The following is a 13,813-nucleotide window of genomic DNA, read 5'->3' on the forward strand; positions in this document are numbered from 1 at the left end:
ATCATGTCACATAAAGCCTGGTTTATACTTCTGCGTCAAGTGATCGGCATGACCTACGGCGCATGCAATGTATTCATACTTCTGCGAGCTGTTTCTGTTGTTCTGCAATAACACTTCCGAAACGCTAGTTGGCAGTGAGGTGTTAATGTTGCTCTTTGTGGAGTTTCTTCGCTAGTGTTTTGCTTTTTCTGAACGCTTACTTAATGTACAAGTGGCTCAAACTCGCTCATTTTGAGGCAGGAACTGGCGGACGTGCAACAACTTTAACCATGAGGTAAACACAAAACAAAACTTTTCATCTGGAGCTCCTTTACGGGACTCCACACTTGTAAACAATCGATTCATCGGGCTCGCGCAGCTCTCGATCCCGCCCAGACTCGTCAACGCTACCAACCCGACCAATCACAAAGCTTGCACTACGTGTCGTTGCAACGTGTAGTTAAATTTTTTGAGAGGTGCGCATCAGCCAGCTGACGGCCACAGTGTAGGGCTATGCGTCAACACGTAGGCAGCTCCATAGCATACGTGTGCGCTTGACGCAGAAGTATAAATCAGCCTTGAGTCTGCATCATGTTATTCCAGAATTTATGTAAATACTGCATATTAAAACTAAATATTGATGTATTATTTAACACACATAATATTTCACAAATGTAATATAATAGCCCACCCATCAGTGATAGCTGTGAACAGTGGGTATCTCTGGGAGAGCAGGCACAGCTGTACGATCCTATGAAATTGGTGCAGGTTCTGTTTCTATAACACACATTGGGTGAGAGACACTCATTCTGGTCTATGCATCCACCCATTCCACGTCCATTTCCAACTGAGGCATCCCAACCATTGCCACATTGGCATTGAAACCCACCTATGGAGTTGTAGCATGTGGCAGCAGGATGGCATATACCTCTATTGGCCTGACACTCATCAAGATCTACGCAAACAGAACCTAATGCAACAAAACCTGCTGCACACACACATACATAAGACCCTGGGGTATTGATGCATTTGCTTGACTTGTGGCAACGTGAGGAAGAAGTGGAACACTCATCAATGTCTTTACAGTATGTCCCATTCCCAACGTAACCTAAGCGACATTGGCATGTGAAAGTCCCCACTGTGTTCCAGCATCTCGCCAGAGGGTGGCAGGTAGTGTTATTTGCACATTCATTGTTGTCGACGCAGTTACCACTTTCCTCTTGATGTCCTGGTGGACAGGAGCACAGGTATGATCCAGGTTTGTTGATGCAAACCTGATCAGGACGATAGGTTCCATTTGAAAGGCATTCATTGATATCTGTACACTTTAGTCCGTCCTCCTTAAAACCAGATGCACAAAGACAACGGAAAGACCCAACTGAGTTTATACATACAGAGTTGGCAGTGCAGGGACTGTCATCTGCAAGGCATTCATCAATGTCTTGACATTCTGTTCTGTTAAGCAGGAAACCTGAGTCACAGTGACATTTATAAGACCCAGGGATGTTGGAACATGTAGAGTGGAGTTGACATATCGATTCATTCTGTGATCCTGAACACTCATCTATGTCAAAACAGCTAGTTCCATTGCTCCTGAATCCCATATCACAAACACAGCCAAAGGAGCCAATTGTGTTTAGGCAGGTCCCATTAGTGCAGATTGACCCATTGTCTGGGTTTGAGCACTCATCTATGTCCTCACATTGGGTATCACTGGTACCATTAAGGGTGAATCCATCATCGCAAAGGCACATAAATGAACCTAGGGTGTTAACACAGATACTGTGGTCTGAACACCTAGAATTGTTCAGGCATTCATTGACATCTTCGCAGATTGTCTGATTGCCTATATACCCATCCCAGCACTCACAAGAATACGATCCCACGGTATTGTGGCAGTTTGAGGCATTTGGGCACTGTGCTTTCCCTGTGGCACATTCATCAACATCCAAACACATAGAGTTGTAGGAGTAGATGAAACCATTGTTACATGAACAATTATACCCTCCAACTTCATTGTAGCAAGTGCTGTTGACAGGGCAACTAAAGTTTCCTACACTACACTCATTTATGTCATCACAGTGTGTCCCATTGTACTGGTAACCTTGCAAGCAGTCACAATGAAATGATCCTTCTGTGTTAAAACAGTTGGACAAATTTGGGCAAGCTCCTATTTGTGAACATTCATCTAAATCCTTGCAGTCTCTACCATTTCCATGGAATCCTTTCATGCAAGAGCAATAGTTTGACCCATGGACGTTTTTGCACTCAGCATAGATGTTGCATGCATTAGTTGCATTCTTACAGTCCTTCTCAGTCACACAGGTACCCAGATCATAGACCAAACCAAGGGTGCATGTGCAGGTAAATGTTCCAGGGAAGTTTTGACAGGTCATGTTGTTCCCACAGATTGAAGGTGGAAAGCACTCATCCAGATCACTACAAGTAAACCCATCTCCCCAGTATCCCTCCATGCACTTGCAAATGTAGGAACCCTCTGTGTTATGGCATGTGGAGAGGAGACTGCAGTTATGAGGCAAAGTTGAGTTTGCGTTGCATTCGTCCACATCCTGACAATCAAACCCAGACCCGGTCATGCCAAGCGGACAGGTGCACTTGAAGGATCCAGGGGAGTTAGTGCAGCTTGCAACTGGATGGCATCCTCCATTTTGGAAGTGGCACTCATTAATGTCTATAAGTCATCCAAAATGGGACAGGGTGAGGAAAACAATCCCTAAAAGACTAAGAAAAAAGTCTTCAAGCAAGCAAAGGCGTGCACAAAAGAATTTCGAAAAGGAAGAGAGACTTACCAGAGCAGTTTTTTCCATCACCAGTGAAGCCACTGAGACAGAAGCACAGGTGACTTCCAACTGTATTGACACACTGTGCAAACTTGCTGCAGTTGCTGACTCCAGATTCACATTCATCCAAATCTGAAAGATTGAGAGATATCATTTTTGACTCAATAGACCTTTTTCCTTTATTGGTTTACGGTGCATTCAAGATACTTTTCAGGCTAAATGTTTAATAAAAAAATAATTAATAATAAATAATTAATTAAAAATGCACCTACCTGTGCATTTGGTTCCATTGAAAGAATAGCCCTCTTTGCATGTGCATTCAAAAGAGCCTGGATTATTGACACATTGTGTCTCTTTCTCTATGCACACATTCTCTTCACATTCATCAATGTCTGAGCAAGTGAGTCCATCCCCCTTGAATCCAACATCACACACACATTGAAAGCCAGAAGGTGAGGGATGGCAGAGTCCATGCGGATGGCAGGCAGGATCACATTCAAGACTAGGGAAGACACAGGTGTTGTTGTATGCTACTGTCCCGTTCAGACATGAACAGACATATGCTCCCAACGAATTGACACATACAGAGATTCCTGGGCAAGTAGCATTTGAAACATAACATTCATCTACATCTGTACAGGTGACACCATCACCTGTAAAACCCTGGTGGCATACACACAAGTATTCCCCAATATAATTGTAGCAATTAGCATGTAGATGGCATATACCACCAAGTGCACATTCATTTATGTCTTCGCATGTTACACCATTACCCTTGAAGCCACTTTTGCAGGTACATGAGTAGGAGCCTACCAAATTCAAGCATGTGGCATTTTGATGACAAGGTTTCTGAATGTCACATTCGTTAATATCAGAGCAGAAGTCATCAATGATTCGACTGAAACCTGCTTTACACTGGCATGAATATGATCCTTCCAGGTTGGTGCACTGCTCGTTGGTGCCACAAACCTTTTCAGGAAGCTGACATTCATCTATGTCCTGGCAGGTGGTATGATTGACTAGCCGAAAGCCTGAGGGGCAAATGCAAGAATAAGACCCCTTACTGTTGGAACATGTTGCTCTGTTTTTGCAGCCACCATTATCAACAAGACACTCATTTATATCTGTGCACTGCGACACACCATTGCCTGTATATCCCACCATGCAGCTGCAGTTGTATTTCCCTGGTGAATTTATACAGAGTGCATTAACATGGCATCGCTTTTCTGTGACGCACTCATCCACGTCTTCGCATACAAGTCCATCACCTTTGAAACCAGCTATGCACGAGCATTTGTATGAACCAGGCATGTTTTCACAAGAAGCATAAGGACTGCAAAGTCCTATGGCACATTCATTCAAATCTACACACTGATTTTGAGTAAAGTTATACCCTTGACCACAGTCACAGAAGAATGAACCTGCTGTGTTGACACATGCAGCAACGGCTGGGCAAATGTTATCGGTGGCACATTCATTAATGTCAGTGCACTTTGTACCAATACCCAGGAACCCAGAGCGGCAGGAACATTTGTAGCTTCCAAGCAGATTTGTACATAATGCATTGGGGTCACAGCTGTTCTTTCTATCACACTCATTGATGTCTACACATGCCAAGCCATTTCCATTAAATCCTTCAGGACAGGTGCATCGATATGAGCCTGGCAAGTTAGTACAATTAGCAAAGGGGCTGCAGAAGTTGATTTCACATTCATTGATGTCCACACATGTCTGTCCATTGCTTTGATAGCCGCTGTTACAGAGGCAGGTGTAGGTTCCTTGCAGGTTCTTGCAACCTTTATATCCCAATAAAGCAGAGCACACACCAGGTGTCTCTGAACACTCATCTACATCTAGGCAGAGATAATTTCCATTTCCTTTATAGCCAGAGTTGCACGTGCACACGTAGGAACCAGGGTTGTTGGTGCAAGTGGCATTCCAGTGGCAGATTCCTGGTCTTGCACACTCATTATCATCCGTACACTGAAATCCGTTTCCACTGAAACCAGACCTGCAGCTGCAGTCTCTTCCTCCATCTTTGTTGGTGCAAAGTGCATTGGCATGGCAGTCACCATTATTAGTTTGACACTCATTGATATCTTGGCATTGGAATCCATCGCCAGAATATCCATTTTGACATGAACAGGTATAACTACCAAGAGTGTTAGTGCAGACTGCTTTTGCATGGCAGCTGTGTAGACCAGTAGTACACTCATCAATGTCCTGGCATTGCACTCCTGTGCCCCTGTACCCCATTTGGCACATGCAGACAAACTTATCATCACGTGTTTTGAAGCAGTCTGCATTAGTATGGCATATGGTCCCGCCAGCTGTACAGTCACTGAGCTCTGCAACTGTGTAGACAGAATTGATAAGACTTGGGTAATATGGTAATACGTTTCTCTTAAGTCATTCAAGCATAAGTCACTGAAATAGGATGTGTTTCTAACCTGCAGTTGTGTACTTGAGCAGAGTACACAGGCACAGTAGGTACAGCAGCAGATTCCTACAAGAGATGATCAACAACTATTGACCAAAAAATAACCACAACAGAAAGCTAAAAAGACATATTGGAATAGTGGCACATCACATCCATAATGCTGCTAGTGTGTCTGTGTGTGTCTTGAAATGTATTTTGAAAATGGCAGTGACAGATTGGAACAATCTATCTAATTGTTCCAGATGTATTGCAAAGGTTCAAAAGAACCGATGACTGTCTGCTGTTAGCATTACCATGCAGAGACCATTCAAGGGGCTAGTGCTCGAAGTTGAAAAGGGCTTGAACATGTACTTTTGAGAAAATACAAGAATGCCATGGCTGCCCCCTAACAGTCAACCAGTGGATAGTAAACCAGAACAGACTTGGTCAACAAAGTTAGTCACATAGCAAGAGGCGCAGTCAGTGCTCGTGTCCACCAAAGTGTTTGTGCGATGTGGAATTGCAACCTGATAGCCAGCAGTGTAACTGTGCTTTGATTATACAGTATGATAATTATATAAATGATTATAGCACCTTAACTTGCTTTGCTTTTGGACTTTTTGTACTACATTCGGCAAAACAAAATGATAGACATGGGAGTCGTAAAGGGCAAAAGAACTTTGCAATTACTTCTCTGTGAGAGGTGTAAGGTCTGTCTTTGCATGAACAATTGACTGAAACGGCTATTACACCTCTCACTAAGAAACATAAAAAAGACTGTAAACTGTTTAGTGTAAAAAACAAACGCAGACAAACTGCCCGAAGTTTTCTATTTTATTAAAATCTTATGGGTAAACTTTGTTTGTAGCTAAAATTAAAATAGTTTTGAGAAAAAGTTACCAAAAGGTCTGATGAATCAATATGATGCATAATAAATTCATAAAAACATGTATATGGTATGAAAAATGGGGAGAATGATTTTTTTATTTAATAAAATGTAATATTATACGGTATAAAATGCTAAATAAGCATTAACAAAAATGTATTTATTAATGTTTATTATTAGAAACTTTTAATATGGATAATTACAATAATAGTTTTGGCACAATGGCGCCCCCCATGTGTGGCGCCCCTATGCGTCGCGTATACTGCATACCCCCTTTTTGCGCCACTGCCCTCAGTGAAAGATTGTTAAGCGTATCTGGCAAATCGACCTGTCCATAATATTAAAGAGAAGAAAATCGATCATATCATCACTCCATCCCTTCTACAACTACTCCATTGGATTGAATTTAATTTAAGGCCAGGTTCATTGCAAATAAGACAGATCTCACTTCTTCCCAACAATGTGTAGGCAAACTTGTATCGCTTTCTCATAAAATGAAAAAAGTTGAGAAAATGATGATAGAGACCATCATTTATAATTGCTTATATTTTTGTAATGTTTATGTATACACTGTTAGCCCACATTGTATTTATTCAAATAAGTTTTAGTTTTAATTGGTTGTCAAACAAAAAGTCTATTTATATGAAATAATACATTAAATAATAATGTGAAAATGCTTTTTATTTTGCAACCAATTGAAGCTAAAACTTATGTTTCATCTGATGTTTCATTTAAAGTATTGACTTATTATTTTTCATAACAGTATTTTTTCATTAGATGTTTATATTTAAGCCTTGTCCTTTATCCTGACTGTGTCATTGTTACCATTTTCAACATTATTCTCTTAAGACTTTTCAGCCTGAGATGGCTAATGGCTTCAATGAATGACTAATGGGCGACAGAAAATCTTTAGTTAAGGACAGCTGTAATGAATACACAGTACAAACACAAAAATGTACAATAAATACTGTAAGCAGAATTGCATGAACTACTACTGTATGTGCCTCAGGTAAAAAAATAAATAAAAATAAGACATTCTTCAGATCAACAAACCCCAGACAAACCTGATGTCAAATGAATCAGTGAGTACACCAGAAGTTCTGGTATAAAGGCCCTTTAAACGTAAGATAACTAAACCAGAAAATAATGGGTAGAAAGGAATAAGTTTAAATTTTTGTTTAAATATGTAAAGAATGCCTTAAAAAATGAAACTCATAAACAATCTTAATGTAATTGTGAATATGAAGATAATAATAATAATAAGCCTATAATGGTGTGAGTAATAAGGTTACCTGGGTCATTACTGTACGCAGGGGCGTAGTGGACATTTTAAAAGTGGGGGGGACAGCTGTATGAGATCCAAAAGTTTACGTTCATATAAATCAGGGGTGGCCAACCCTGTTCCCAGAAAGCCACCTTCCTGCAGATTTCAGTTGCTACCCTGATCAAACACACCTTAAACAAATAATTAGGGCCTGAACACCACGTGATAATTACAGGCATGTGTGTTTAATATGGGTTGCAACTGAAACCTGCAGGAAGGTAGCTCTCCAGGTACAGGGTTGGCTACCCTCGATATAAATTATAATGGCTATAAATATTAATCTAAATGATCTGTCTCAAAAAGTGTGGGGGATAATTGTATGAGTGGTAAGGTTACCTGCAGGGTCATTACTGTACACAGTAACACACAGTGGACATTTTAAAAGTGAGGGGACAGCTATGAGATCCAAAAATTTACTTTCATATAAATATTAATCTTAATGGTCTGTCTCTAAAAGTGACGGGGGAAGTACCCCCCACCCCACACACACACACACACACACACACACACACACTACACTTTAAAAAAGGGGTGGATATGTTCATAGGATATCTACCTCCAACATAAATAACTCAAAAAAAACCTAAGAACGCCAATGCGTCCTTCTCTAGAAGCAATTTACTCCATTAAATCTATCCATCTCTGTCAATGTTCCCTTTACAGTGATTTAACCTAAAGTACGTTTTAGATTATACCATTTCTAATCATAGAACAACACCCTAAAGTTTTGTTAATTCATTTGCTTGATTATGTTTGAAAAGTTCTATTTCTAGTAATGACTGGTGTCAACAAAATAAAAAAATAAAAACGGACTGAAAGACAAAGAAGTTTTCTCAAGTTTGGTAATTAAAGTAAGCATTGGCTTTTGTCCTGAATAGGAAAAAATATATGTCAATATACCATGATCTCTGACTTGGTTACGTGCTGAATGTTTTATCTGACTCTGGGTCAGATTCAGCCTTTGTCTGTCAGAATTCTAGAAAAACCTGTTTTTCGCACCAGAATCAAATTATGACAAAACATGTCTCTTGCTAATCACTACTGGAAAGAACATCCTTCTCTCAATCACATCATGGTTAAACATCCTATCCCAATAGACACTTTGATTTCTATGGAATCATAATCAGACTAAAATACAAAAAGTTTGTGTCAAATCTAAACAAACTGTGGATTAAAATCTTATTTAAAATCTTATTTAAACTCTTTTCCTTAATAGTTGTGTTTGACTTTTTTTTTTTTAGAATATATTTATTGAAACTATTTGGAGATCTTCCCCTATACCAATACATCAATTTTAATTCAGAATTCAGAGCATAAAGGAAAACATTAAGAACATAAACTGTTTCTGTTAATCAAATGTAAATCTTGATCTCACTCTCTCAAAAATAAATGCACACAGGTTACCAATAGAGCAGTAGAGTTTAAAAGGTTACCTAAAGATTTCATTTTCTATCTTAAAAGAACGTATACAGTTGAAATCAGAATTATTAGCCCCCCTGAATTATTACACCGCTTGTTTATTTTTTCCCCATTTTCTGTTTAACAGAGGGAAGATTTTTTTAACACATTTCTAAAGATAATAGTTTTTATAACTCATTTCTAACAACTGATTTATTTTATCTTTGCCATGATGACAGTAAATAATATTTGACTAGATATTTTTCAAGACACTTCTATACAGCTTAAAGTGGCATTTAAAGACTAAACTGGGTTAATTAGGTTCACTAGGCAGGTTAGGGTAATTAGGCAAGTTATTGTATAACGATGGTTTGTTCTGTAGGTTATCGAGAAAAAATATAGCTTAAAGGGCTAATAATTTTGTCCCTAAAATGGTGTTTTAAAAATTAAAAACTGCTTTTAATGTAGGTGAAATGAAACAAATAAGACTTTTTCCAGAAGAAAAAATATTATCAACAGTTTAACAGAATGTTGCAGCTGATGTCTTAAATGGTTTTGAGAGAGTAACAGAGAGCTGACAAGGTTTTCTTTACAATTTAGAGGATTTTGGGTGAGTATTATTACTTTTGTTAATATTATTTTTTTCTTCTCGGGTTTATTTGCAGTTGTACTAGTAAATTCAGATCTCAACAAGCAATCACAGCAATTCAGCCAAGCAAGGATATGTGCAGTGGCAATGTGATATTTTGCACGACACTAGCTGATGGACAGCCTGCGAACATTTTTAGGTTCTGGATAAAACCTTTCTTTAATGTTCCTAATGCTATTATAATTCCCTACTATCACTGGTATTTTGTTTCAAATATTCACATCCTGCTGATAAAAAACATCTTGTGGTAAAATTGTGTTTTAAAATTTGAAACTGCTTTTAATGTAGTTGAAATCAAACAAATAAGACTTTTTCCAGAAGAAAAAATATTATCAGACATACTGTGAAAATTTTCTCGCTCTGTTACACACCATATAGAAAATATTTTAAAAAGAAGAAGAAAATTCGAAGGGGGCTAATAATTCTGACTTCAACTGTAGGTACCTAAAGTCTTTAAATTGGTAATGGTATTTCATAATTTCCTCACTTATCTGGAAATGCATATAAGTGGTAACTTACAGATTGTATTAAATATTGTATTACTTTACACTGCATCCCTGTAAATTAATTAACAAGACATTTAAACTAAAAGATCAAATTGACAGTACTCACAGCATATCTCACAGATGCCCGTTTTCCTACAAGACATTAGAGTGGGTATGTCTCAGGCTTCAGAAAATGTGTGATTTCCCTTCTCTGTGGATTATTTTTCCCCAAGTTCTTCCTGGTACAAAGCACAATGACCCATCTCTGCACCAAAGACATCCTAAACCAGAATAACAGGGAACACCCATATATTCCTATGATTATGTTTCGCTCTTCTATTAAGTTTAGTACTCCCACTGGGCTTTAACTTGCCTCTGGGTGTAAAATAAAGTCTGATACAAAAAAAGAAAAGAATTCCTTTACCTTGTGCACAAATAGATAATTATTACTACCAGCGATGGATGGATACAGACCTTGACTTAATGGGGTAATAAGATTATGCACTGGCCAGTTAGGTTTCATTCACTCCACTTTAGTAACATGTTACTCACATTGAAGTTTTATACGAATGACCAAAGTTTCATAATATGCAAGAAAAGTCATCTTTAAGCTGACTTTAAGTGAAAGCTAGCTCTAACTTTATCTAGATGTATAGATTTACCTGGATTCTCTAGCATATTATACTGTTCAGACAACCTAATATTTCCCTGTCAGACATTTCTGACAGACTGATTCTGTCAAGTCATCAGGGAAGGGTATCAGAATTTAAAATATATTGTGTAATATTTTCCTAGGGTTATTAAGGGACTTATGACATTTAGCAGGGTTTTTTCCTTTCAAACATTTCTTTGAAGATCATGATCGGTACATTAACACCTTATGAATGTAATAAATCAGATGCTCTTTGTAGTAAAAATCCTTATTAATGGCCATTTTTTGGCCCTTCACCTTACCCCAGGCCAGTGCCTCACAGCTTAAGAGGATTGGGACACACATACCCCTAAAATGGTGCCTCTCCTATGTGCAAGACAAGGGTGACACTGAATTTACTGCAGCAAGTGAAATATTGAAGCTAAGCTGGTACAGTTGGGTTCATTTCTAAATTATACAAAATATAATGGCTATATACGTACAAACAAATATACAACAATTATATTGTCTCAATGTATAATAAATAAATAAAGCGATTTCTTATTGTAATGCACTCTGTAGGCTAAGGCAAGGAGGTCTGGAAATGATTTAAGTTAAGATAACTCAAACCATTTAAGGAAATCGATTGCAAAAAAAAAAAAAAAAAAAAAAAATATATATATATATATATATATATATATATATATATATATTTCATATATAGTTAAAGTAAGAACTATTAGCCCCCTGAAGTATTAGACCGCTTGTTTGTTTTTTCCCCAATTTCTGTTTAAGAGAAGATTTATTCAACACATTTCTAATCATAATAGTTTTAATAACTCATTTCTCATGATGTTTTTTTTATATTTTTTTTGCCTTGATGACAGTAAATAATATTTTACTTGATCTTTTTAAAAATTCTTCTATACATCTTAAAGTGACATTTAAAGGCTTACCTTGGTTAATTAGGTTAACTAGAAAGGATAGGGTAATTAGGCAAGTTATTGTATAACGATGGTTTGTTCTGTCAAGAAGAAAAATATAGCTTAAAGGGGCTTTTGTCCCTAAAATTGTGTTTAAAAAATTGAAAACTGCTTTTATTCTAGCCAAAATTAAACAAATAAGACTTTCTCCAGAATAAAAAACATTATCAGACAAACTGTGAAAATTTCTTTGCTCTGTTAAACATCATTTGGAAAATATTTTAAAAAGAAGAAAAAAAATTCAAAGTGGAACTAATAATTCTGACTTCAACATATATATATTCATTCATTCATTTTCTTGTCGTCTTAGTCCCTTTATTAATCCGGGGTCGTCACAGCGGAATGAACCGCCAACTTATCCAGCGCGTTTTTTACGCAGCGGATGCCCTTCCAGCCGCAACCCATCCCTGGGAAACATCCACACACACTCATACACACACATACACTACGGACAATTTAGCCTACCCAATTCACCTAAACCACATGTTTTTGGACTTGTGGGGGAAACCGGAGCACCCGGACGAAACCTACGCGAATGCAGGGAGAACATGCAAACACCACACAGAAACGCCAACTGACCCAGCCAAGGCTCAAACCTGTGAGGCAACAGCACTATCTACTGCGCCACTGCGTCGCCCTGTGTATATATATATATATATATATATATATATATATATATATATATATATATATATATATATATATATATATATATATATATATACCGCATGTCTTTGGACTTGTGGGGTAAACCGGAGCACCCGGAGGAAACCCACGCAAACATGGGGAGAACATGCAAACTCCACACAGAAATGTCAACTGACCATTATTTTTGCTAGACATAATGTCAGCAATTAGAAATAGAGCAAAGTGCTTCTAAACCACATGTAAATGTGACATATTGTGGTTGGAAACACAAAGTTTCCGATAGTTTAACAGAATGTTGCAGCTGATGTCTTAAATGGTTTTGAGAGAGTAACAGAGAGCTGACAAGGTTTTCTTTACAATTTAGAGGATTTTGGGTGAGTATTATTACTTTTATTAATTTTTTTTTTTTCTCGGGTTTATTTGCAGTTGTACTAGTAAATTCAGATCTCAACAAGCAATCACAGCAATTCAGCCAAGCAAGGATATGTGCAGTGGCAATGTGATATTTTGCATGACACTAGCTGATGGACAGCCTGCGAACATTTTAGGTTCTGGATAAAACCTTTTTTTAATGTTCCTAACGCTATTATAATTCCCTACTATCACTGGTATGTTTCAAATATTCACATCCTGCTGATCTGTAAGTCTTTGCATTTACTGATCTTCTCAGTCTCCATTAACGTGATTTTTGTATTATCTGGGACAGCTATAGTGATCAGCAGACATGTTTTATCCTTTTTGTCATGCAGCCTTACAGTATGTCAGGACAGTAAGTTAGGATGGTTTTAATTGGTAACTATTGGGATAATATGGTGCTATAATTATTATTATTCATTCCTTCATTCATTTTCTTTTCGGCGTAGCCCCTTTATTAATCTGGGGTCACCACAGCGGAATGAGCCTCCAACTTATCCAGCAAGTTTTACGCATCCATTACACATTCATACACTACGAAAAATTTAGGCAAGGCAAGTTTATTTATATAGCACATTTCATACACAATGGCAATTCAAAGTGCTTTACATAAACAAGAATAAAAGAAACAAGTAAAATAAAAATAAAAACAAATAATAAAAATGCATCAAAACAAAACAAAACATAAAAACAGGTAAAATGTGATATGAAAGAATGAAGAATGAATTTAGCTTACCTAGTTCATCTATAGCACGTCTTTGGACTTGCGGGGGAAACCGGAGCACACAGAGAAAACCCATACGAACACGGGGAGAACATGCAAACTCCAGATAGAAATGCTAACTGACCCAGCCGAGGCTCGAAACAGCGACCTTCTTGCTGTGAGGCGATCATGCTACCCACCGCACCACTGTGACACAATTATTATTATCATCATTAATAATAATAATTATTATATTTAATAAATGAACTAAATAAATGTATTAACTATTTTTTATTATTTAATTAATTAAATTATAAAATCCTATAATTGTCATACATTTTTGTGTGCTCGGACTGTTTCCATGACCTATTTTGAAATATTAATAGGTTAACCTGAAAAACCGAAAATGTTACAGCATAATAAATTGTCTCATATCATCATCATTATCATTAACAGCAACAACAAAATTATTATTATTACTATTACTATATTG

General features: G+C 37.5%; 2 protein-coding genes across 2 annotated transcripts; both read right to left on the reverse strand.

The window, feature by feature from the left end:
• Positions 1-551: 551 nt before the first annotated feature.
• LOC147840993 (uncharacterized) lies at positions 552-2,653 on the reverse strand. The gene has a single exon (XM_087279927.1). It carries the CDS (start codon positions 2,574-2,576, stop codon positions 552-554), a length of 2,025 nt encoding a protein of 674 aa, XP_087136053.1. The 5' UTR covers positions 2,577-2,653.
• A 25-nt stretch (positions 2,654-2,678) lies between these two features.
• Positions 2,679-5,280, reverse strand: LOC147840994 (uncharacterized). Its single transcript, XM_087279928.1, has 4 exons — positions 5,231-5,280; positions 3,053-5,134; positions 2,790-2,912; positions 2,679-2,713 (listed from the first exon to the last, which is right to left on the reverse strand). The coding sequence occupies exons 2-4, from the start codon at positions 5,043-5,045 to the stop codon at positions 2,679-2,681; spliced, it is 2,151 nt and encodes a 716-aa protein (XP_087136054.1). The 5' UTR covers positions 5,046-5,134; positions 5,231-5,280.
• Between the last annotated feature and the right edge of the window lie 8,533 nt (positions 5,281-13,813).

Source organism: Danio rerio, chromosome 13 (genome assembly GCF_052040795.2).
Source record: "Danio rerio strain M-AB ecotype USA chromosome 13, GRCz13ab, whole genome shotgun sequence".
Classification (NCBI taxonomy): Eukaryota; Metazoa; Chordata; class Actinopteri; order Cypriniformes; family Danionidae; genus Danio; species Danio rerio.

Bases quoted from the DNA above. Each gene is read 5' to 3' on its own strand.
- LOC147840993 (XM_087279927.1), bottom strand. From the start codon at position 2,576: ATGACCGGGTCTGGGTTTGATTGTCAGGATGTGGACGAATGCAACGCA.
- LOC147840994 (XM_087279928.1), bottom strand. From the start codon at position 5,045: ATGTGCCAAATGGGGTACAGGGGCACAGGAGTGCAATGCCAGGACATT. The intron at 2,913-3,052 runs GTAGGTGCATTT...TCAATCTTTCAG, and splicing joins CAATGGAACCAAATGCACAG to ATTTGGATGAATGTGAATCT. The intron at 2,714-2,789 runs GTAAGTCTCTCT...TTAGTCTTTTAG, and splicing joins TGATGGAAAAAACTGCTCTG to GGATTGTTTTCCTCACCCTG.